The 24886-nt window shown below is 36.2% G+C and overlaps 1 protein-coding gene across 7 annotated transcripts in view; it reads right to left on the minus strand.

Moving 5' to 3' along the window:
- Positions 1-24886, minus strand: part of GPSM2 (G protein signaling modulator 2) — a 61713-nt gene that overhangs the window by 15235 nt on the left and 21592 nt on the right. For all 7 annotated transcript variants that reach the window (XM_049111019.1, XM_049111018.1, XM_025417391.3 and 4 more), the window contains 8 exons: positions 24707-24822; positions 22255-22410; positions 20941-21049; positions 19942-20071; positions 14196-14266; positions 10172-10348; positions 7617-7776; positions 6170-6387 (listed from right to left, as the gene is read on the minus strand). In XM_049111019.1, the coding sequence (XP_048966976.1) occupies positions 6170-6387; positions 7617-7776; positions 10172-10348; positions 14196-14266; positions 19942-20071; positions 20941-21049; positions 22255-22410; positions 24707-24822 (1137 nt within the window). The remainder of the gene's footprint in view (positions 1-6169; positions 6388-7616; positions 7777-10171; positions 10349-14195; positions 14267-19941; positions 20072-20940; positions 21050-22254; positions 22411-24706; positions 24823-24886) is intronic.

Below are 24886 nucleotides of genomic sequence, written 5' to 3' on the forward strand. Positions count from 1 at the left end.
CCCACGTCAGGCTCCTGGCATGGAGTCTGCTTCTCCCTCTGCCTGTGTCTCTGCCTATCATAAATAAATAAATAAATGAATGAATGAATAAATAAATAAATAAATCCCTTTAGAATTCTCTATTCTCAATCCTTTATTGGTTTTATGATGTGCAAATGCTTTCTGTGAGTTGCCTTTTTACTTTTGTAAAAGTGTCATCTGATGTACAAAAGTTAAAAAATTTCAGGGTCATCTGGGTGGCTCAGTTGGTTAGGTGTCTGCCTTCGGCTCAGGTCATGATGTCCTGTGATCAAGCCCTGCATCGGGCTCCCTGCTCCAAGGGGAGCCTGCTTCCCTCTCCCTCTGCCTGTCACTCCCCCTGCTTATGCTTTCCCTGTGTCAAAAGTTTTACATTTTCATGACATCCAGGTTTGTCTATTTCTTCTTTTGTTGCCTGTGCCTTTGGTGTCATAACTAAGAAATCACTGCCAAATCAAAAATCTTGAAGCTTCCCTTTATGTTTTCTACAAGTCTTAGCTCTTACATTTGGGTCTTTGATCCATTCTGAATCAGTTTTTATATATGGTGTTAGGTAAGGGTCCAGCCTCAGTCTTTTGCATGTAGATACTTTTCCCAGAATCATTTATTGATGAGACCCCTTTCCCCATTTAGTAGTCTTGACACACTTGCTGAAAATCATTCAAGGATTTATTTCGGGGCTCTCCTTCCTATTGGTCTCTCTGTATGTCTGTCATTATGCCAGAACCATAACTGTTTGACTACTGTAGCTTTGTAGTAAAATTTGAAATCAGGAAGTGTGAGGCCTCCACCTTTGTTCTGCTTGCTCAAGACTGTTTCAGTTACTTGGGTTCCCCTGAGATTCCACAGAAATTTCAAGATGGAATTTTCTGTTTCTGTAAAAAACCTTACTTACATTTGGATAAGGAGTGCATTAAATGTATAGATTATACTCTGGGTGGTTACTGGCATTTTAAGAATATTAAATCTTCTAATTCATGAACATAAGATTCTTTTCCATTTTATTTATGAGGTTTCATTCTTTAAGAAATTGTAGTTTTCATTGTTCAAGTCTTTCACCTCCCTGGCTAAGTTCATTCTGGAGTAGCTCATTCTTTTTGATGCTATTTTAAGAATAACTGTTTTCTTAATTTCCTTTTTAGTCTGTTCATTGTTAGTGTATGGAAACACAACTGATTTTTGGATATTAATTTTGTATTCCCGTTATTTTGCTGAATTTCTTGGTTGTACAGGGATTTTGGTTGTTTTTTTTTTTGTTGTTGTTGTTGTTTTTGGTGAAATCTTTACGGTTTTCTATATAGAAGACTGTCATTTCTGAATGATTTTACGTTTTCCTTTCCAATCTAGATGCTTTTCTTTTTTTTGCCTAATTGCTCTGCTAGAAGTTCCAGTATTACATTGAATAGAGGTAGCAAAAATGAGCTCCTTGTCTTGTTCCTGATCTGAGAGAAAAGCTTTTGCCTTTTACCATTGAGTATGATGGCAGCTGTAATTCATAAATGATTTTAAAAGACTTTATCTATTTATTTGAGAGACAGCATGCACACATAGGGCAAGAGGGAGAGGGACAAGCAGACTGAGCCAAGCACAGAGCTCCCCCCACACAGTGCTCAATTTCACAATCCTGAGTTGAATTCAAGAGCTGGACCCAACCAACCGAGCCATCCAGGTATCCCCCCAAAATGACTTTTATAATGGTGTGATAGTTTCTCACTATTCCTAATTTGTTGAGTGTTTTTAACAAGAAAATGTGTTGAATTTTGTCAAATGCTTTTCCACATCAATTTAGATTATTGAGGTTTTTTTCACTTTCTATTAATGTGATGTATGTAATAGACTGATTTCCCCTATGTTGAACCATCCTTGCATTTCAGGAACAAATTACACCTGGGCATGGTGTATAATCTTTTTACTGGATTCTGTTTGCTAGTATTTTATTGATGATTTTTGCATCTATATTCAAAATGGATATGGCCACATAGTTTTCAAAACAGTAGTGTTTTGTTTGGCTTTGGCATCATGGCAATAATGACCTCATAGAAGGATTTCAGAATAGGAAGCATTCCTAATTCCTCTCTTCAGTTATCTGGAAAAGTATGAGGACTGGTGTTACCTCTTTAAATGTTTGGTAGAATTCACCAGTGAAGCCATCAGAACCAGGGCTTTTCTCTGTCAGGAGGTTTTTTATTACCGATATAATCTTGCAGATTATGGGTCTATTTTCTATTCATGATTTAGTGTTGGTTGATTTTGTGTTTCTAGTTATTTAAGTCCATTTCATATGGGTTATCCAACTTGTTGGCACATAATCATTCATAGTATTCTCCTAAAATTCTTTTTATTTCTGTAGAATAAGAGTAATGTCCCCTCTTTTGTTCTAATTTTAGTAATTTGAGCCTGCCCTTTTCCTTCCCCTAGTTAAATGTTTACCAGTTGTATTCAATGTTTACCAGTTGTTAAACTTTTCAAATAACCAGGTTTAAGGTTTTATTTTTTTCTATTTTTCTGTTCTCCGTTTCCTTCCTTGTGCTAACTTTAGATTTAGTTTGTTCTTTTTCTAGCCCCTTAAGGTCTAAAGCTTTAGGCTGTTGATTTGAGATCTTTTTTATTGTAAACATTTACAGCTATAAAATTCCTAAGTACTACCTTCACTACATCCCAGAGTTTTGGAATATTGTGTTTTTATTTTCATCAGTCTCTAGGTATTTTTTAATTTCCCTTGTGATTTTTCTCTGCCCATTAATTCCCACAAATTTGTGAATTCTCCATTTTTTCTTCTGTTATTGCTTCTAACTTCATCCTGTTATGGTCAGAGAAGATACTCTATATGATATCTATCTTTTAAAATTTTGAGACTTCTTTTGTGGCCTAACATCTGAGCTATCCTGGAGAATATTCCATATGCACTTGAGAAGAATATATGTTCTGGGGATGCCTGAGTGGCTCAGTGGTTGAGCATCTGTCTCTGGCTCAGGGTGTGATCCCAGGGTCCTGGTCTCAAGTCCCACATTGAGCTCTCCTGGAGGGAGTCTGCTTCTCCCTCTGCCTGTGTCTCTGCCAGCTCTCTGTGTCTCTCATGAATAACTAAAATCTTAAAAAAAAAAAAAAAGAGAGAGAGAGAGAGAGAGAGAGAGAGAAAAGTATGTTCTATAAGAACTAGCTGGTTTATTGTGTTGTTCATTTTATCATCTGCCTGGCTGTCCTACTTATTATTGAGAGAGGGTGCTCCAACTATTTTTGTAGAAATGTTCACTTCTCCCTTTAATGCTGTCAGTTTTTGCTTCATTTATATCTATCTGATGGTCTGTAATTAGTTATGGGTCTTTAGAATTTTTTTAAAAACCCATGGGATCACTGTTACTTTTCACTTCTAAACCTTTCATTTCCTTACTTTCCCTTCTTAGATGCAGCCTAGATTTCAAGTCCCTTATTAAAATCATTCCCTGGCATGTGTTTCTCTCTCCCTCCATCCTATTCTGTCAAAATACTGACCTTGATTAAATCTCTGTATCCTTAAGTAACTGGTTATGCCTCGAGAAAATACACCACTGTACTGACCTGTCTTACTTCAGTGACAGTGAATTTCAAATGAGTCCTCAGGGTAGCTCAATAATCCTATTACTTTTCCCTGGTCAATATGCTTTCAGTTTCTCAAAGTAACTTCTTCAAAATCACAATGCTTCAACCCCAATCTCCAATTATGTCCCTACTTCTTACTTTGCTAAGAAAATAAAAACAACCAGAGAGAAGTCCTATCTACACCTATCTCTAAATCTGTAAACATATATATATATATATTCTGCTTTCCTTCTCACCTGCACAAAAACTTCAATTATCCCATATTCTGCTGCATCACTGGTTCTTCCCTCTACTTGATCATTTACATCAAGAGACATGCAGTATTAACTCCCAAAATAAGAAAAAAAACCCCACCTCTATCCTATGTTTACTATTTCCCCCTTCACGCTTTCCATGTTTTCAACCTCCTCAATCCTGTGTCCCCATCATGTCCCTAAAACAGTGTCTTTCAAAATGACTAATAATCTGCATGTTGCCAAATCTAGATCAGCCATCATCTTAGTTGGCTTCTTAGCAGCGTTTGACAGAGTTCAACATTCCTTAAAACACTTTGCCATATAAAGGAGTAGGGTATCTAGGGGTGTTGGTGGTTAAGGAAGATGTTCCAGGACTGGCATGTGAACAGAGATATGAATGAGGTGAAACAGCCATGTGAATATTTAGTGAAAGCATTCCTCCAGGCTGATGGCTGCTTTGCTGGCTTATCTTCCTCTATTCCGTTCAATTTTGTAATGCCCAGAGCTTAGTCTTCGTGTTTCCTTATCTATTCTTTAGATACTATCTTCCCAAAGCTTTAATACCAGCTATATACCAGTCATCAGTATATAGCGGATGACTCCCCAAGTCTTTTCTCTCTGGGGCTCCAGATTTTTATATATCCAATTGCTTATTCAACATCTCCACTTGAGTATCTACTTACATAACTCAAATTTATCTACCTAAAGTACATCTCCTGCTTTTTCTTCCCAAACCTCTTTCTCCTTTGACTTCTCCATTTCAGTAAACTGTACCATTCACAGATTCAGTTGTTCAAAGCCAACAAGGTTGGAACCCTCTTTGATTATTTTTCTTTCTTATAACTCCCATCCATTTATTAATAGGTCTTTCCAATCCAACCATAACTTCAAAATATATCCCTATTTCAACTGCTACTTATCATCTCTCCTAACACCATTACACTAGTCAAAGTCACCAGTATCTTTTCCCTGAATTACCCATGTTGGTTTTCTTTCTTTTCTTTTTTCAAGATTTTATTTATTTATTCATGAAAGACACAGAGAGAGAGGCAGAGACACAGGCAGAGGGAGAAGCAGGCTCCACGCAGGAAGCCCAATGTGGGACCTGATCCCAGAACTCCAGGATCATGCCTCAAGCCAAAGGCAGATGCTCAACCACTGAGCCACCCAGGTATCCCCCCATACTGGTTTTTTAGCTAGTTTTCCTACTAACTCTTTGGCACTTCACATACTTTCAGCAGTAGCTGGGATGATCTTCCAGACCCTCCAATGTCTTACTATCACATTTGGGATACAAGACCTCATCATAGCCTATAAGATCTAGGCTGGTTCTTTCTCCATCCTCATCTCCTACTGCTCTCCCTTACCCTTTATTCACTCCACACCGGTCATACTGGCAACCTTGCCATTCCTTGAACCTGCTAAGCTTTTATAGCCAAGAAGAGACTTGCTGTGTCTGCATGGAATGCTTCCACTAAATATTCACATGGCTGTTTTGCCTCATTCAGATCTCTGTTCACATGGAACATCTTCCCTAACCACCACCACCACTAGATACCTTACTCCTTTATGTGGCTTTAATTTTCTTTATAGCAAGTATCAGTGTCTAACATATAATATCTATACATATGTACAGACTTATTTACTGTCTCTCCTAAAGGATCCTAAAATGTAGGCTCCTTTAAAGGCCAAGTATGTGTCTCAAATGTCTAGACTAGTGCCAAGAACACAGTGTACGCTCAATAATTTTCTGTTGAATGAATGAGAGGTAGGTAGTATGTATGTGTCATTATGTCATTACCTCATCTTTTTATGAATGAGAAAACACACAGAATCAGGGTCAGACAGAGGAAATGTCTCTTTAGTGAAAATAAGGATTATTTTTCTGGTTCTATTCAAGCCATTTGAGATATTCCTTAACCATTTTGGCAAATAATTATTAAAATAACTAAAAACGAAAGCTATCTTGGTATGTGAATTTCTCCTAAAGCAGTCTAGAAAGGGCTCCCGCTAGACTCTCCCCATTAATCACTGGCTTTTCCTGATACTCTCTCCTACCATTGATAAAAGAGGGTGTCTTTTCTAGGTCTCCTTCCCTACCTTTCATAATTTCCTCTCCACCACAGCTCAGAGTCATCAGCAACATCTCATCTTGCCTTACCACCCAAAATGATACAAAGAAACTATCATAGGAATCTAAAGAGTCTGATGGACCCCTGAATGGTAAGTGTGTCCCTAATACAAAATAAGCCCTTCCCAGATTAGAATTATAATACTGCCAAAGCTCTCAACAGTATCTGAGCCATACACAGAATGACAAAAATATGCATACATACTTGACATTTTACAAGGATGTCAAAGAAATCTTCATCAGGCTCTTTGTTGTCATTAGTCATCAGGTGGCCAAGTACAGACTTATTGTTGTTTTGTGTTAGACGAAGCCCTGGCAAATTACTGAAACTGGCCCTTTGGTCATCAAGACGGCGGCTCTGTGAGCTGGCAAGAAGGTCTAAAAACTCATCCGTGTTGGGGGACACCATGGAAACAGATGGTGCTATGAATAGGAAAAAAATCCGTAACATCACAAAAATATTTAAGCATATTTTTAATATACATATAGTTCCTTTCAGCCTTGTTCAGTCCCAACATCCACTCTGTCCCCCTGCTTTAGCTTTGTCACTGAGAGTCACTGATACACTGGGGCCTATGATATGGGCAGGTAGGGAAGAACAAATCCCAGAGTACTTCAGATGATCCACTTAAAGGTTATTCAGATTAGACTATATTTCTTTTTATCTATGCCCACTCAAAATATAACTTTACAAGGGGTGCCTAGGTGGCTCAGTCAGTTAGGTGTTCAACTCTTGATCGCAGCTCAGGTCTTGATCTTATGGTCGTTGAGTTTGAGCCCTGTGTTGGGCTCTATGCTGGGCATGGAGCCTACTGCCCCCCAAAAAGATAACTCTACAAGATCTGGGGCTAGATTTCAGAAGGTAATACATTGTCTTATATCATTTCTCACGTGAGGATGAATGAGACAGTCTTTATTCTATGCCCTGGATAGGAACCATTTAGCTAACTAAGAGTTAAGTCCTAGTCTATGGCAGAGGAAGTCTTTTGGTAGCTGAAGTAGAAAATTTTAAGTAACCCTTCTAAGGCTCAGGCAGGCCTTAGCTTCCGCCTTAGTCATAGGTTTCTCCTCAGTCTGTCTTGGCTTTTTAAAAATCCAGATAGGGGGATCCCTGGGTGGCGCAGTGGTTTGGCGCCTGCCTTTGGCCCAGGGCGCGATCCTGGAGACCCGGGATCGAATCCCACATCGGGCTCCCGGTGCATGGAGCCTGCTTCTCCCTCTGCCTGTGTCTCTGCCTCTCTCTCTCTCTCTCTCTGTGACTATCATAAATAAATAAAAATTTAAAAAAAAAATAAAAATAAAAATCCAGATAGGAAGCATTTGTGATTTACACAGAATTATAAGGTATGTATAACTTAAATTTTTCCCTTTACTATTTTTACTTTTAAAGTTAGATTTTTTTCCCAGTCCCAAAGACTCTAAGGAGACAGTATGTTACAGTTAGTTGAAAGTGCACTGAACTAAAATACAAATAAACCTAGGGGAACTGAAACAAAACTTTGTTCTGAACTGAAGAAATACCAGCATTTCAGATACACCTGGGTTCAGGTTCATTTACTGTACTTGCACTGAAGAAAACTGAACTCTCAGAAAGAAATCACACGAATATCAAAGGAAACTATTAAAATTGGGGGAGAACCACAATTACTCACTTTTAAGCATCACTCTAGGGGGAGTGGAAGACGCTGCAGTTGAAGCTGGCCCACAGCTCTGTTCCTGTAAACAGCACCTCTGATCATCCATCCGATTGCTCTGAAATCGGCTTACCAGGTCAAAGAACCCTTCATCTCCAATAGTATCTGTACTGACTTTCTGAAATATTGAGAGAAAAATCTTAATATTCCAGCATTATCATCACATCATCAATGGAGCAAAATCATGATACATATGCAAAAGATAAAGGATGAAGATTAAAAATAAAAATTGACATTTTCATTATAAAGATTTCAAGATGGCAACCTTGATAATAAAGTTATTTCAATCCAACTAATAAAAAGCATTTCTCGTTATATTTTATTTATTCTAGTTATGTATTTTAATTTTTAATCCTTGTAATTTCTAAGGCTAAAGAAATGTACCTCAGACTCTGGGGAACTACTTCAGATACTAAAAGATTTATATAAAAATTAAGTGATCCTAGGCTCAAAGTTCAGTTTTAAGATTCTACAAAAGAATTTAAAAGTAAATTAATCTCTCTAAGAACTTAAAACTAACAAAGCATAGTGATTTTCCAAGGTCCTTTACTATATTTAAAGATTTGAAGCTCTTTAAAAAAACATAAACCTCATATAAATAAATATTTAGGGCAGAAGGAAACCCGTCATACTTTACTTGGAAACTTCAAAGCTTAAAATGACAGATGCAATGTTTAATAAAAAATATTTTGTTTTTCATAATGATATAAGTATTATGGTAGAGGTACATTTATATAAAAAATTATAGGCTTCAGGAGACGGGCAAAACTAATCCTTTAGGGAAACTGTGATATTTGAATTGGCTCCTGAAGAATGAATTCACATTTACAGGTATATGCTTCATAGTGATTAATATGCGATGCTAAAAGTTTGTAGTATTCAGGGGATAATGAACTAAAGGGGGTAGGAGAGGTGAAGAGGTGGGAAGAGGCCACCAAACAAGAGCCTCTGTATGACATACTAACAAGTTATCCTATATGAAGTAAGAGGAGCATTGGTAATAATAATTTTAAGCAGCTTTGAACAGAAACAGAACTGGCCCCTCCAAATGGCTGCAGAGGTTAATGCAGGGAAAGCAATCAGCTCAGTTGCCTATTCCAAACATCTGGGTAAGAGATACAGTAATGCACTAAGGACTATGACATACATAGCAGCAGAGGTTTATTTTCAGAAAGAAGGGGCCGGAGGCAGATCTGAGGGATGCAGGGATTGACTGGATGTGGTTAGTGAAAGAGGGAGTCTAGAATGACACCTGGGTTCCTAACCTGGGGGACAGAGAACATGGCATATATTAAGGGAAACAGGAGGGGTTCAGAGTACAGTTCTTAACATGTTTAGTTTGAGGACTGGGATTAAGTATGTACATAAGCTGTAGTCAGATGCACTTGTAATCACTCACAAGACTTTCCTAGGGGCAAAAAAGGCTTGAATTCAAAATACTGAACATCAAAACACAGGGAGGCCTCAGAAGTATGGACATTTTCAGTTGGGCTAAGTGGGCTTAGTTAAGACCTCAAACCTTGAACAAAGGTATGCCTCTGAGATCTGCTCTAGGTCTAAAAAAATATTCATGGTCCATTATATACCCCATAATATTTCCTTTTGTTAGTCATACACTTGGAAAAAACTACTGATAAAAATCAAGACAAAGGACACCACCAGGGTACAGACATAGGTGGAATGCTGATAAGAGAACCAAAAGAAAGCTGTAAGAAAGAAAGAAAGAAAAGAAAGAAAGAAAGAAAGAAAGAAAGAAAGAAAGAAAGAAAGAAAAGAAAGAAAGAAAAGAAAAGAAAGAAAGAAAGAAAGAAAGAAAGAAAGAAAGAAAGAAAGAAAGAAAGAAAGAAAGAAAGAAAGAAAGAAAGAAAGAAAGAAAGAAAGAAAGAAAAGACTACCATAAGTTTTCCAAAAGCTCTCATTGAAAAATGGACTTGATAATTTGACGTATCATCTTTGTGATTTATTTTGATTCTTTTATCAGAGTGCAGGTTAGCTTAATTAAAGATACTTCTGATATTTAGAAATAAAATATTATATAGTTATATTTAGTAATCTGAGTCCTGTGATCACTTTTCATCAAAATAGTTTTTAATTCTATTATAATTTCAGTATAAATAAATAGAAATTGATGCTAGCAGATACTATCTTAAATTAGTATTTTAAAATCCTTCAACCTCTAAGTTTAATTTGTTCTAACTTCTAAACTGAAAGAAGGACAGTTTTACTGGGAGACACTGCAGTAAAAAAAAAAAAAAAAAAAAAAGATAGTATTTTTGCAAACAATGACAAACAATTACTATCCAAAGTAGTAAAGCAACATATCCATGAATGGAGTAATTATAGTTTCTAGCTTGAAAAAGAAAAGATAGGGAAATATGCAAGACTTCTTTGAATAAAAACAGTATTTTGTATTAAATGTCTAATACAAATTACGGAATATTCAGTCTGAATACAAGAAAACTAAAATGTAGATATTTGAAGCACAACACTCAAAAACTTATTATTATACGTACCCTCTGAGAATTTGGAATTCGGCGATCAATGGAATTACTGGCATCCTGGAGAACTTTAGTGGAGGAATTAGTTTTGCACTTTTTCCCCTTTAATCTGTTGACAAAGAGCAACTTTGCAGAAGGTTTGGCAATAAGAGGCTTTTGTTTAGCAAGAATTTCACTGTTCCAGTTCTGTACCTATAAAATTATAAACATAAATGGAAAGCAGGGCATGAAAAAACAGAGCTATCTTTGGTTTTCTATAATATTAACCTGTCTTACCTGTCTTCACCGCCCATTTTGTGTGTGGGGCAGCTTAGATCTCTTAATAAATTCCTTTTTGCCAGTATTTCTATTTTCAACAGCTTATACCAAACGTATACTGTGGACTTCTCATTATCAAAACATTAAAATGGTGACTTTTAAGAACTTAAGAGTAATAAAACAGAGTTTGCCAAAATCCCATAAAAATAAAATTTGAGGGGACCCCTGGGTGGCTCAGCGGTTTGGCGCCTGCCTTTAGCCCAGGGCATGAACCTGGAGACCTGGGATCAAGTCTCATATCAGGCTCCCTGCGTGGAGCTTGCTTCTCCCTCTGCCTGTGTCTCTGCCTCTCTCTCTCTCTCTCTCTCTCTCTCTCTCTCTCTCTGTGTCTCTCATAAATGAATAAATAAAATCTTAAAAATAAAATTAAAATAAAATAAAATTTGGTCAGGGAAAGAGCAAGTTTTATTCTGGATAAGAGTTAATTAAAAATGTTACAACTGGAAATTTTGGACATATGCAGAATTTTAAACTGTAGAAATTAATATCTAAAACTTACATAGCTGTAGCAATTTTTTGGTGATACTTTTTGTTTTCACTAACTACTAAATTCTCAACAGGCAAAAACCATCTAATGAGCAATTTATATAGGCCTAGATCTGGTTTAAATATACTTAACATCTAAAAAACAGACTCAATATAAAAAATATTTACTGAGTAGAAAGGAAAACACACAGTATGTACAGTAGCTACGTGACATTTGCAACTTTAACATTTCAATCTTGTTTGTAAGTAAATCCAAAGGTCTATGTTATGTAATAACTGATAATTTTGATAAAACATGCTTTTTTTGTAGTTACCTCATGAGGCACAAATTAGAGTTAGGTCCTGCCCTCAGGCTACCATACCTCAGAGAGACAGGCAGCTAGTGAGGAAACCAAGCTATCTGCATCAAATGAAGCTTTTTTCTCTCCCTCTGTTCCTTTTCTTATACAGGTTATAAGGGGAAGGTGATACTACTGCTGGAGTGAACTTCAAGGTCTCCTGATTTTAGAGACAGTAAATGGCCCCAGATGTTAGAACACCTAAATCCCAAGTAGAAATGTGAAAAACTTTAAATGTTTCCTATATACTTATTTGGACTTCTCTCTCTCTCCCTTTTAAAGATTTTATTTATTTATTCATGAGATACAGAGAGAGGCAGAGACACAGGCAGAGGGAGAAGCAGGCTCCTTGCAAGGGAGCCTGATGAGGGACTTAATCCTCAGACTAGGGTCATGCCCAGCTAAGGCTGATGCTCAACTGCTGAGCCACCCAGGTGTCCCGGAAATAATTTTCCTTCATAATTCTGAGGACATTGTTCCAGTCTGTATTCTTGAGTGTTTCTGTGAGAAGTCCAAATAAGGGATGCCCAAGTAGCTCAGCGGTTGAGCGTCTGTGTTAGGCTCAGGGCATGACCCCAGTCTGGGGACTAAGTCCCATATTGGGCTCCCTGCGAGGAGCCTGCTTCTCCCTCTGCCTATGTATTTGCCTATGTTTCGTGAATAAAATCTTTAAAAAAAAAAAAAAAGAAAGAAAATTATTTCTAACCAATAATTCCACACTAAGCAGAATGACCAATCAAATGTGAGAGTAGCAAAAACGCATTTTCCAACATCTGTGGTCTGCAAGAGTTCCCTGCAACTGTGCTTTAAGAAGCATCTCTAACACAGATGTTTCTTTTTCTTTATAAATGGTTTTTTACTTTGAGAGTAATGAAATAACTCGATGCAACTTTATGATGAGGAAAAGAAAACACAGAACTAATCCCAAACATATTTAAAGATAGAATTTTGTCATTATTTGGCTCTTGGAAAAGCCAACTTTGAGTTGAATCTGGTCACTTTTTTTTTTTTAAAGATTTATTCATTTATTTATTCATGATAGATATATATATAGAGAGAGAAGCAGAGACAGAGGAGGAGGGAGAAGCAGGCTCCATGCCGGGAGCCCGATGCAGGACTCGATCCTGGGACTACAGGATCACGCCCTGGGCCAAAGGCAGGCGCCAAACCCCTGAGCCACCTAGGGATCCCCTGAATCTGGTCACCTTCTTAATGGAATCTACAGTTAGTACCCTACAGAGCTAGGCACAAGAGTAAATTAATCAGTACATTCCTACAAGAATAAAAAAAGAGACCTAAATTGACTTAAAAGTTTTTTTAAAAAATAATTTGCAGATTAGATAGCTTTGAAACTGACAAGATAAGAGGTAGATACTTGCAGGAAATCACAAAGTCCTTCAGAGTTTTTGAACAACTTTAATTGTTTGGAATAAAAAAAAAAAAATTGTTTGGAATAAAAAAATATTGGCTATAAATTCAAGTTAATTAGATGTTAGTCTTAAGAAAACTATTTCCACAGAAATGTCAATATTAAAAAATCATATGCCTATTATAATACAGCAGAAAAATGTTTAATGGCATGAAAATGATGTATTAACTATGTATTATAAGATCTGTAATATAATATTCATATAAAAATGCAAGATGAATAAATATCAAAATATTAATAACTGTAGTTACCACTAGGAGGTGAGATTACTCATAATTTTAATTTCCTTGCTGAAATTTTCTGAAGTTATTATAATGAGCCTATTTTATAAAGAATATTTTATAAAATATACCACAGAAGAACAACCTACCTTAACAATGTAAAATTAAGTTAAGCAAAAGTGGAAGCAAGCAGCCTTCATTTTTTTTCTTCAAAAACCTTTTTACAGGGTGAGGGGATGGGTGAAACAGGTGATGGGGATTAAAGAGTATACTTGGCATGATGAGCACTGAGTAGTGTACAGAAGTATTCAATCACTATATTATACATCTGAAACTCGTAACACTGTATGTTAACTAAACCGGAATTTAAAAACTTAATAAAAAATAATAAAGAAAAATAACCTTTTAAAAATTATGTTATGTTAAAAGAGAAAAAGCCCAGACAAGATCTTGAATAAAAGTTGTTAGTTAAGAGAATGCTTTTAAGAAATGTAGCTAGAGGGATCCCTGGGTGGCGCAGCGGTTTGGCGCCTGCCTTTGGCCCAGGGCGCAATCCCGGAGATCCGGGATCGAATCCCACATCGGGTTCCCGGTGCATGGAGCCTGCTTCTCCCTCTGCCTGTGTCTCTGCCTCTCTCTCTCTCTCTCTGTGTGTGTGACTATCATAAATAAATAAAAATTAAAAAAAATAAAATAAAAAAAAAAGTAAGAAAAAGAAATGTAGCTAGAAAATATAGCTTGCTCATAAATATCATTAACCTTGCAATAATGTTGCTGTTAATGCAGTGGGGGGGGGGAGCCTCTTAACCTTTTTAAGTTTTTCTGATCTTCTTTTAGTTAAAAAAAAAAAAAAGAATACATGTACATGTTAAAATATTCAAACAGTTCAAGCTATATATGAAGTAAATATCTCTCCTAATTCAGACACCCAGTCCTTTTCCCAGAAGCAGTTGTTAGCAAGTTTCTTACATATTCTTCCAGAAAGGCTGCATGTATCTATAAAGAATATATATGCATAATACTTTTCTTATACAGATGGCAACATGTTATACACATTCTTTTTGGACTGTACTTTTTTCTGATTCTTTTTATTTTTATTTATTTTTTCCTCTGATTCTTTTTAAAGGAAAATTTTAAAGTGATACCCATACAAGACAAGGTTTATTTATATTATTCATTTAAGTTAAAAGTTATTTAAATATTTGATTTTAACAGTTCAAGAAATGTAAAACACAAAAGCTGCCAACCTTTTCTGGTGTTAACTTCATAAGTTCCATGTTTTCCATACTGTGTCGGCGTCCAAACTTGGGGCGTGCACCTTTGTAAAAAGAAAAATAATAATAATAATTCAAATAAACTGGGGACCCCTTAAGACTACAAGTTCAGCATCTCTAGGTTATTCAATTTTAAAATGTGTAAAACAAGCCCATATGGAAGCAAAAAACGTACAAACATGTATTCTTTTAAGAATAATAATTTTCCATACCAACTACATAAAAATAGAATATCCACTCCCTCTAAAATGCTTTGATGTAAGGAAGTTACATTTTGGTTGGAAACTGACTTTGGTTACTAACAATACCCCTTAATTTAGAAAAGGCGTTTTATAATAACTGGTTTTATACTATCCACATAGACTTAAAAAAAATAAGAAGGAAAAATCTTGTATGATCTTACTTATAGTGGAAATCAAAAATAAAAAAAGAAGAAGAAAAAGAAAATATCTGAACTAGGAAAAAGATGGTAAACTTGAGTTTACCAGAAACAGAGGGGGTTAGGGAAGGGAGTAGGGGAGGGGAAGGTGGTCAAAAGATACAAACTTCCAGTTATAAGGTAAGTAAGTATTAGGAATGTAATGTACAACAGGATGACTATAGTTAACACTGCTATATGATACTTAGGAAAGTTGCTCGGAGGGTTTATCCTAAGAGTGCTCATTGCAAGAAGAGTTTTTTTTTCTTTTTTTCCCTTCTTTTCTATCTGTATGAGAAGATGGATGTTAGCTGAACCTACTGTGGTGATCACTACGTATGTTAATGAGGCAATCATGCTGAGTACCTTACACTTAGTCATGTATATCAAACATTTCTCAGTAAAACTGGAAAAAAACCCAAATCAAATCAAAATAACATCCTTAGTACTATATCGTTACTTTCTTTTCTTTCCTTTTTTTAAGTAGGCTCCATGTCCAATATAGGGCTTGAACTCATGACCCTGAGATTGAGTTGCATGATCTACCAACTGAGCCAGGCAGGTGCCCCTGTTGTTACTTGTTGTTACTCTTCTCTAAGTTACTCATTTCTATTTTAAGAATGAATTAGATAGTAAAGTTAAAATAAAAGGTTCTCAAATTTTTTCAATAATCATTAAATATAGAGAATTTTCATATCAATTCAGTCTTTTAAAGATCAATATTTTAAGGACATGATATAAGGAATATATGATACCTAATACCCAGCTTAAGAAATAAACCATTTTCAACACATTAACTCCTCCTCTGTGGGCAGCCCCGGTGGCACAGCGGTTTAGCGCCGCCTGCAGCCTGGGGTGTGATCCTGGAGACCCAGAGTCGAGTCCCACATCAGGCTTCCTGCATGGAGCCTGCTTCTCCCTCTGCCTGTGTCTCTGCCTCTCTCTCGCTCTCTCTGAATAAATAAATAAATCTTTAAAAAAAATATCTAACTCCTCCTCTGTGACTCTCTCTATAACTTGCCTCTTTCTCTGTAATCTTAATATTTTTATTACATATGAATAGATCTCTAAGCAATATAGCTTATAATAAATAAATGCTTCCGTACTGTATATATCATCTAACTTGATTCCTTCAAGCAACATTATGTTTTTGAGATTCAGCCAAGTTGCTATGTGTAGTTTAATTTTTTTTTTTTTAAGATTTTATTTATTCATGAGAGATAGAGAGGCAGAGACACAGAAAGAGGGAGAAGCAGGCTCCATATGGGGAGCCCGATGTGGGACTCGATCCTGGGACTCCAGGATCATGCCCTGGGCCAAAGGCAGACGCTCAAACACTGAGCCACCCAGGCATCCCCAGTTTAATTTTCATTACCATTTTAGGACTAGGAAATTCTTTATCTGTTCTACTGGGGACACAGATTTATAGACTGGTTCCAATTTTTTTTTTTTTAATCAGATAAGCAGTACTCCCAAAGAAATTCTTGGAAATGTATCTTAGTGACATGAGCAAGAGTTTCTTCTAGTTTGGGTATTGGCGGTATGTAACTGTGAGTAGAACTGTTGCTCATATGCTTAGTACATCCTCCACTTTACCAGAATGTTGTCAGACTGTTCTTGAGAGTAGACATATTTCTATCATTATCAATACTGAGTAAGAGTTTCCATTACCCACATTTCAATACTGGTGTTCTCAGACCTTTCATCTATTTATTATTTTTTTTTAAAGATTTAAAAAATATTTTTTAAAGAATTTATTTATTTGACAGAACAAGAGCACTAGCAGGGGGAATAGCAGGCAGAGGAAGAGGGGAGAAGCAGGCTCCCTGCCCAGGAGGGAGCCCTATGTGGGGCTGGATCCCAGGACCCGGAGATCATGACCTGAGCCGAAAACAGATGCTTAATCGACTGAGCCGCCCAACGTCCCGTCCCTCTAGGAGCATTTCTAACCCCTTTGCACTTCAGTGGACTGGGGTTTCTTACACCATGCAGGTAGAATAAATCAAATTCCAAACCAGTACATAGGCAGGCTTAGGAATTCAGATTCTTTTTTTTTTAAATTTTTATTTATTTATTTATGATAGTCACACAGAGAGAGAGAGAGGCAGACACATAGGCAGAGGGAGAAGCAGGCTCCATGCACTGGGAGCCCGATGTGGGATTCGATCCCGGGGTCTCCAGGATCGCGCCCCGGGCCAAAGGCAGGCGCCAAACCACTGCGCCACCCAGGGATCCCAGGAATTCAGATTCTTAAGGAACACTCCCTTTCTCTACCTTGAGCCAACACCAGAAACTGGTGTTTCCTTGAAGTTCCTTTAGCCAGCAGATTTTTCCTGGCACTGGAGATACAGCAATGAATAAAAGAAACCAAAAAATACCTGTCTTCATACAGCCACAAAGAGCAAAGAGGGGAGTGGTAGGAAGTGATGCTGAAGTAGGTTGAGATTCCATAAGGCCTTTTAACCATGGTGACAAGTGAGGATTTGATTCTAGGTGTGATGGGAAATCATCAGAGGATTTTGAACTGACAACATGATTTACATTTTATTTATTTTTTAAGATTTTATTATTTATTCATGAGAGACACAGAGAGAGAGAGGCAGAGACACAGGCAGAGGGAGAAGCAGGCTCCATGCAGGGAGTCCCATACAGGACTCGATCCTGGGACTCCATGATCACACCCTGGGCCCAAGGCAGGCGCTAAGCCGCTGAGCCACCCAGGGATCTCCCAATGATTTACATTTTAAAAGAGCACTCTGGCTGCTGTGTGAAAAAGTCAGTGTGAGGGATTATGAATGGAAGAGAAATAGTTGATAGGCTAGTACCCTAATGGGAAACGTTGGCAGTTTGTACTAAGATTGCTGCAGTGAACATTGTAATAGAGATTAGGCATATATTTGGAAGGTAGGGTTTCTGATAGGCTGGATGTAGGAAGTGAGTGGAAGAAAAGGAACAAGGATGACTCATAGGTATTTGGCCTGAAGACTTAGATGAATGGTAGTACCATTTCCTGAGATGGGGCAGACTGGAGGAAGAACATGTGTGGGAAGAAAAAACAAGAGCTCTGTTCTGGACAGGTTAAGTTTTAGATGCCAATTAGATATTCAAATGGAAATGTTACATATGTGAATCTCAAACATAAGGGGAAAAATCATGAATGGAAACATCAATTTGAAAATCATCACTATATAGAAGATATAAAAGCCAATCAACAGAATGAAATCATCTAGAGTTGTGCTGTTTCATACAGTAGCCACTAGTCCCATGTGGCTTTTAAATTTTTAATTAATTACAATTAATAATATTAAGAATTAATTTTCTCTTTTGCAATAACCAAGTGCTAAAGTGCTCAAGAACCACATAAGGCTAGAGGCCATTATAGCGGACAGACTGGATATATAATATTTCCATCTTCACAGAAAGTTCTACTAGATGGTAGGGGAAGGAAGAAGAGGTTCAAGAACTGATCTCTGAGCACTACAAATTTCAAGGGTGAAGGATGATGAGGAGAGAATAATGAAGGCTGAGAGTGGCCAGTGAGGTGGCACTGGAGATACAGCAATGAATAAAAGAAACAAAAAAGCAAACCAAAAAAAAGGAGGATAATCCTGGAAGCCGAATGACCAAAATATTTTGAGAGGGGAATGATCAGCAGTAGGAAACATTGCTGAGAAATCAAGTAATCTGACATTTGAAAACTGAGCAGTGATTTGGTAAAATGGAGATCTCTGGTAACCTTGAAAAGGTTTCGGTGTCATGATGGAACCAAAGCCTGAGTGAAGTGAGTTGAGCAGAGAATGGGTAGTGAATGGGAACTGAAGAAGTAAAGAAATGAACTACTATTTTCAAGTTTTGTTTTAAGTGGGAACAAAGTAATGAGTCTACAGTTAGAATGGTCCAGGAGAACAAGTGATAGTCTGCTAAAATATAAGAACTAGGGATCCCTGGGTGGCGCAGCAGTTTGGCGCCTGCCTTTGGCCCAGGGCGCAATCCTGAAGACCCGGGATTGAATCCCACGTCGGGCTCCCGGTGCATGGAGCCTGCTTCTCCCTCTGCCTGTGTCTCTGCCTCTCTCTCTCTCTCTCTCTCTGTGTGACTATCATAAATAAATAAAAATTTTTTAAAAAAGATAAGAACTATTACAATACAGCCTCCTTGAAAATTAAACCTAGGGAACTCCTTAGTCCATTACTATGCTGCAGAGCACACAGTCCATACACTGCTCATACTTCAGTATCTTTCATTGAATGTTCTTTCAGTCTTAACAGGACAACTAGTTACTGACTTCTTTTCCTTCTTCCTTTCTTTATATGGGTTTAGAGAAATTAGAAAGATGAAAGCTCAATTTGTCACCAACTTTCAAGTCCCAATACTGATGTGAATTGGTGACTTTTCTCAGACTGAGAATTTTTAGAGCCTCCACCAGATCTGTATAATGGGGTCTCACACAATCACAGAGCACTGGAAATGTAATCTGATGTCCTTATTTCTTTAATCAGAAGCAGAATTTTGGGGGGCACTTGGCTGGCTCAATCAGTAGAGCATGCGATTCATGAGTTCAAGCCTCACATGCGATTTGAGACTTACTTAAAAAAAAAAGTACAATCTTTTTCATGTAGAAACAGAGACATTCAAGCATGTTTTCCCTGTAACAATGTCAAATCTTCCTTTAGGCGCTGACCTAAAGAATATTTCCCAGTTTTCTGGATTAAAAAAAAATAGTAATAATACTAAGAGATCACTTTAGAAAGTAAATGGGAGGGGCACCTGGATATCTCTGTCGGTTAAGTGAATGACTCTTGATTTCAGCTCAGCTCATGACCTCAGGGTCATGAGATCAAGCCCTGAGTCAGGCTCCACATTCAGAGTAGTCTGCTTGTCCCTCTCCCTCCCTCTGCTTGCTTTCACTCACTCACTCTCTCAAATAAATAAAATCTTAAAAAAAAAAAAGAAAGAAATTAAATGGGAAGAAAAGAGCTACACAAAAATCAAATATGTAAAAAACACTTGAATTTAAAAAAATGTTTTGATTTTGTCATCTTCACATTTATAAATTTTTCAGTGAGCCTATAGATAATTTAAATGTATTAAAAAATACCTTTACCATTCCTAACTTCCTGATATCAGCTGTAAAATACTGTATTCTTTATTGATAAATTAATAGGACTGGGGTAAAGCAAAAAAGTATTATAAAAAGTTGAACTTCCTCTGTAATATTCTCTCTGGATATGATAAACATGTGATACGTAATATAAATGTAATTGAGGATAAAGAAATTGGATGTGAAGACCTATTACTTACCATGCAAGCTGTTATCAATTTCAATATTTTCAGACATTATTGAATTATTTGTGCTGTAGCTTAGACCAAGAACCATTTGAAGATCTGAGAGATTCAGTCGTGCTGTTAGTTCACCACTTCTATCCCCAACCTACAACCACAAACATTTTTTTTCAACCACAAACATTTAGAGTAGTATTAAAGACAAAGAATTATGAAGATTAGCTGAAAATGTTGTGAGCCTAAAACTCGAATAAAATATAAAGAAATGAAATAGTTATATTAGAATTAAGAGACTGAACAAAATGGTTTTTTTCAATAGTAATTGTTTTAAAGAAAAGGGAAATTTCTAAAATATGGCAATAGGAAAACTAATTACATTGTGTTAATTCATTCTCTAAATATTAGTTAAATTTCTACAATCATTTAGTAATAATGTAGGTTATTCTGTGATACATTAACTTGTCACCACAGGATTAAAATTTCCTTAGAATATTTTGTTTCCATTCCATAGTAATAGTATGTATTAAGCCAGCACTAAACATTACACTAGGCACTTACAGACACTATCTCTAATACCTGCAAGTTAGGTATTGTTCTTCCCATTTTACAAATGAGAGAAATGAGCTCAGAAAAGGTTTCCAAGCTCAAATTGCCAGAAAGTGGCAGAACTGCAATAGGAACCAATCCTTGATTATAAAAACCATGTTTACAAAACAAAACAAAACAAGTTTTTCTTTCTATACCATCTACTTTTCCATGTAGAAACAGGAGGCATATTTTAGCAACCTTTCCATTTCCTCATGCCTGGCCTTACCTTCCTGTTTTCCTACCTCAAGGCCAGTGCAAACAGACCTCTGATCTGTATCTCAAAATGCTTTGTGCAGTTCTTATGCCAAGGGAATAACATACTTAAATTTATTACTAGGTCATATAGGAGCGATCTAGAAAAATAATAGGACTTCCTCCTCCTCTGCAAATTGGTGAATCATAATAGCAGAAAGGTTTTTAGTTTCATACCTCTCTTGAAATTTCCAAGTGCTTTTCAGCAAAATGCATTGCTTGATCATGATTCCCTAGAGCAGTGTACGCATTTCCTAAGCTCCAACATGCTCTTCCTTCACCAATTCTACAAAACAATTCAAAGCTAACATTCAGTTATCTGAAAGAGCTGTGTATAGAATAAAAGCTATCTAGCAGTAATTAAAGGTATAAATAATGCTCTGGATTTATTTGGTCTTTTATATAAAGAACATAAATATATTCATACTAGAGACATTAGAATACCCAGATAATACTGAACTCAGAATTAGATATTAAAATGGGAAACATTTAGGGATCCCTGGGTGGCGCAGCGGTTTAGCGCCGCCTGCCTTTGGCCCAGGGCACAATCCTGGAGACCTGGGATCGGGTCCCGCGTTGGGCTCCCTGCATGGAGCCTGCTTCTCCCTCTGCCTGTGTCTCTGCCTCTCTCTCTGTGTGTGTGTGACTATCATGAATAAATAAATAAAATATTAAAAAAATAAAATAAAATAAAATGGGAAACATTTAAATAAATAAATAAATAAATAAATAAATAAATAGGAAGCAGTCTTTTAAAACATACCATATATTATAAAATAAAATCTCAGGGATAGGTCTTCTAGTTAAACGACTCCATTTTCTTTTCATGATAGCCCTACCAGGTAACCATTCAGTCCACATTTGAATACCACTGGGGAGAGAGAACTCACTCTCTCTTGAAGTGGTATACTTCATTTTGAACAACTACAGAGAAGTTTTTCTTCATACTGAAGTAAAAATCTGTCTTCTTAAAGCAAATATCATGGATTAAATGACTGTAGAGATACACTGCTTTTTCATACAGTTTTTAAAAAAAATAGCCATCAACATTTAAAAATCAGAAGATTTCATATAAAACTCAGGACTTCCAGCTTCTCTTTAAAAAAGAGGAGTATCTGGACATAACACATCCTCAGTCCTGCCTGGCAAGAATGAGCTGGAGCTGAGGAGCAGATGTTCCCTTTACATTGGGCCTTATCTGTAAGTTTACCATAATTCCCACACTGATCTAGTCAAGACGACCTTTGTAGGCAACTGAGTTTGTGACCTATTTATTGATCTTGGTTCAAGGCTCTATGGATCAGTCTAATCTTCTAAGACATGCTAGCCCTTCAAAAACAGTAATATAGAGAGGAGGAGACTAAAACAAGAAATTCCTTAAAAAAAGAATTAAAAGGAAAACAAAGGAAACAAAAACAAAGGAAAAATTCTAGAGATTCAATGATGCATCTATATTTTACTATAATTATAGTAAAAAGCTGTATAACTTACCTATCATTTAGCTCTTGAGCAATTGCTAAGTGCTTCAGATGATAATCAATGGCTTTTTCATAGTCTTGAAGCAAAGTATACGTGTTTCCAAGACTATAACAAGACTGTGCTTCCACAGCTCTGTCTTTAAGCTGTCGAGCCAATAGTAGTGTCTTTCTAAAAAAAGAAGTTAATTCTTACACAATGATCATTTTTATTTTTGGCTATAATAATCATAAAACTCACACTTTTCCTCCTGCCTTTAAAGTAAATCTATTTTATAACTTCTCTATACTTCCAGACAAAATGAAAAGATGTCTTAGAAACACAAAAACCAAATCTAGACTCTAAGAATAAATTGGAGAGTCCTATTAATTCTTCAGAGAAAAGGAATACTGACATGAGGTCAAATGCCTCTAAAGATTATATAATATAGTATTTTTAACATTAAAAAAAAACTGTCCCAGTTGTAATGGCCATAACTCAAAGAGAATTTTGTCTACATAACTTGTCTTTGCAATCATATGGTTGTCTTTGCATTTTGACAAAATTTAAAATATATAGTTAAAATTCTAATGCGTAGATCATTAGTCATTGATTCATGAAAAATACTGAAGACCATATTTAAACATTAACCAAATTCTACCTAAGACCCATTGAAGTGTCAATGAGAAGCTAGTGTAGCAGTTAAGATTGTGAATCCTAGAGTTTCGACTGGGTTCAAATCCCAACTTTGCCAACTATTAGCTCTGTAATGGGCCAAGTCACTCAACTTCTGTTTCTTCATATATAAAATGGGGAAAATACCCACAGGGTTTTGTGAGGATTAAATGAATTAATATATATGAAATGCTTAGAATAGATCTCGTTCACAGTAGATGCTAATAAATGTTAATACTTAAATGACTTCTATAATCTCTGCTCAATAGTGAAAATATTTCATATGATTTATAATTATATGAAAATAAGTATATGATAAAATATGATGGTTTTAAGCAAACAAACCTGAAATTATATATTTAATGGTGATACCTTCAAAGCTGTTACCTTGGGAGGTTACACACTTATTCTAACATTGCCCCCTCTCAAACATTTTTGGAAGACTTTTGGGTTCGCTTTCAGATCCTGGGGTATCTTTCTGGCACACCATTACTCTTTGAGTTGATTTGTAAATGTTCAGAAGTCCTTCTGGAACCAAATTCAATTGCTAATGTAGGCTTACCCAACTACTGCTTTCTATCCTGAAGGATATAGATTTAAAATGTTAAGACAGTCTTCTTGTGTGATCCTGAAAACAGCTCTAAAGCAGAATCCTCCCTCAGTTCTAGCCTACTTATGAAGAGGGCAGGAGGAGGAAGTTTTATTACTTAACACTAATATTTTTTAGTCAAATAGCCATCATCTGCTTTATTACAGAACTTTCAGTATTTAACACAAGTAGTTCATTTATTAAGACATTTCTATGTCTTTTGCTTTAAAATATAAGACATTTTAATATTTAAAATCAAAATATATACTCTATATTTAGTAATATATTTTATTTGGGAAGATATTTCATATCTAACTAACCAACAAATATTAACCATTGGTCAATGTTTATAGTAGGTTGGGATGACATTCTATTTTTTTGATGGACCTAAAGCAATTTTACCTTTGTTTGTAGATGGCAAACTACCCCAAACTCTCTCACACTGGATTCTTTAACAATAAAATACAAATCAATCACTGTATCCATGTTTTAAACTGGCTCTGCCTAACATCTGTATGGGCCTTCAATCCCCACTAATTAGAGAAAACTCCAAACTAAGAAGCATAGACTGGACAATGTCAAAGAGTCTATACCTTGCTATTATCTATGTTTCAAGTGTATTGATAGATCAGAATGACTGTCCAGAAGAAGCTGGGTTTGCCAACTTCTCAGGTAAGTGAATGGGGCCTCAGCTTATGGTGAGGATCAAAGATGGACAGAGGAGAATGAGCCAACTGTTCAACAAGGGGGTGAGATAGTGGGCAAAAGAATTCAGAGATGCCTGGCAAAAACTAGGGCATATTTTTATTACTAGGCTTTCTCATGGTTTTTCTGAAAACACATAACTGGGTGAGAAAAAGCATATAAGTATATACACCACACATGCTGAACAGGCTAAGAAGACTTTAAAAGTTTAGAATTTCATTTAAAAACAATTAAAGATAAAAGAAATATAAAGGAATCATAATACTACCATTAAATCTAAGGTACAATAATATCAGGTCCTATGCAAAGTAAACAGTTAATATAGTCTTTCATTCAATCCTCACAATACCAAAAGCAAGGAATTGGCATGATCTGTTACAGATGAAGAAATTGAGGATTAGAAGCACAAGATCCTGCTGCTAGTATGTACAAAATGCAAGTTTTAAACCCAAAGCCTATTATTTAATAGGTTTGCATAACTACTCATTTTACATTTATCTACAGAAATATTACACTAACTTGTAGTATTCAGAGGCAGTTTCAAATTCACCAAGAAATATATATGCATTTCCAAGGTTGCTATATGCTCTTCTTTCAGCTGCTTTATCTCCAAATTCTTTTGCAATAAGGAGACGCTGAAACAGAAAATTCTAATTAGATATAGCTATAATAAAACTAAAGAATAATCACTGTTCAAAA

Source organism: Canis lupus, chromosome 6 (genome assembly GCF_003254725.2).
Source record: "Canis lupus dingo isolate Sandy chromosome 6, ASM325472v2, whole genome shotgun sequence".
In the NCBI taxonomy this organism is placed as follows: domain Eukaryota; kingdom Metazoa; phylum Chordata; class Mammalia; order Carnivora; family Canidae; genus Canis; species Canis lupus.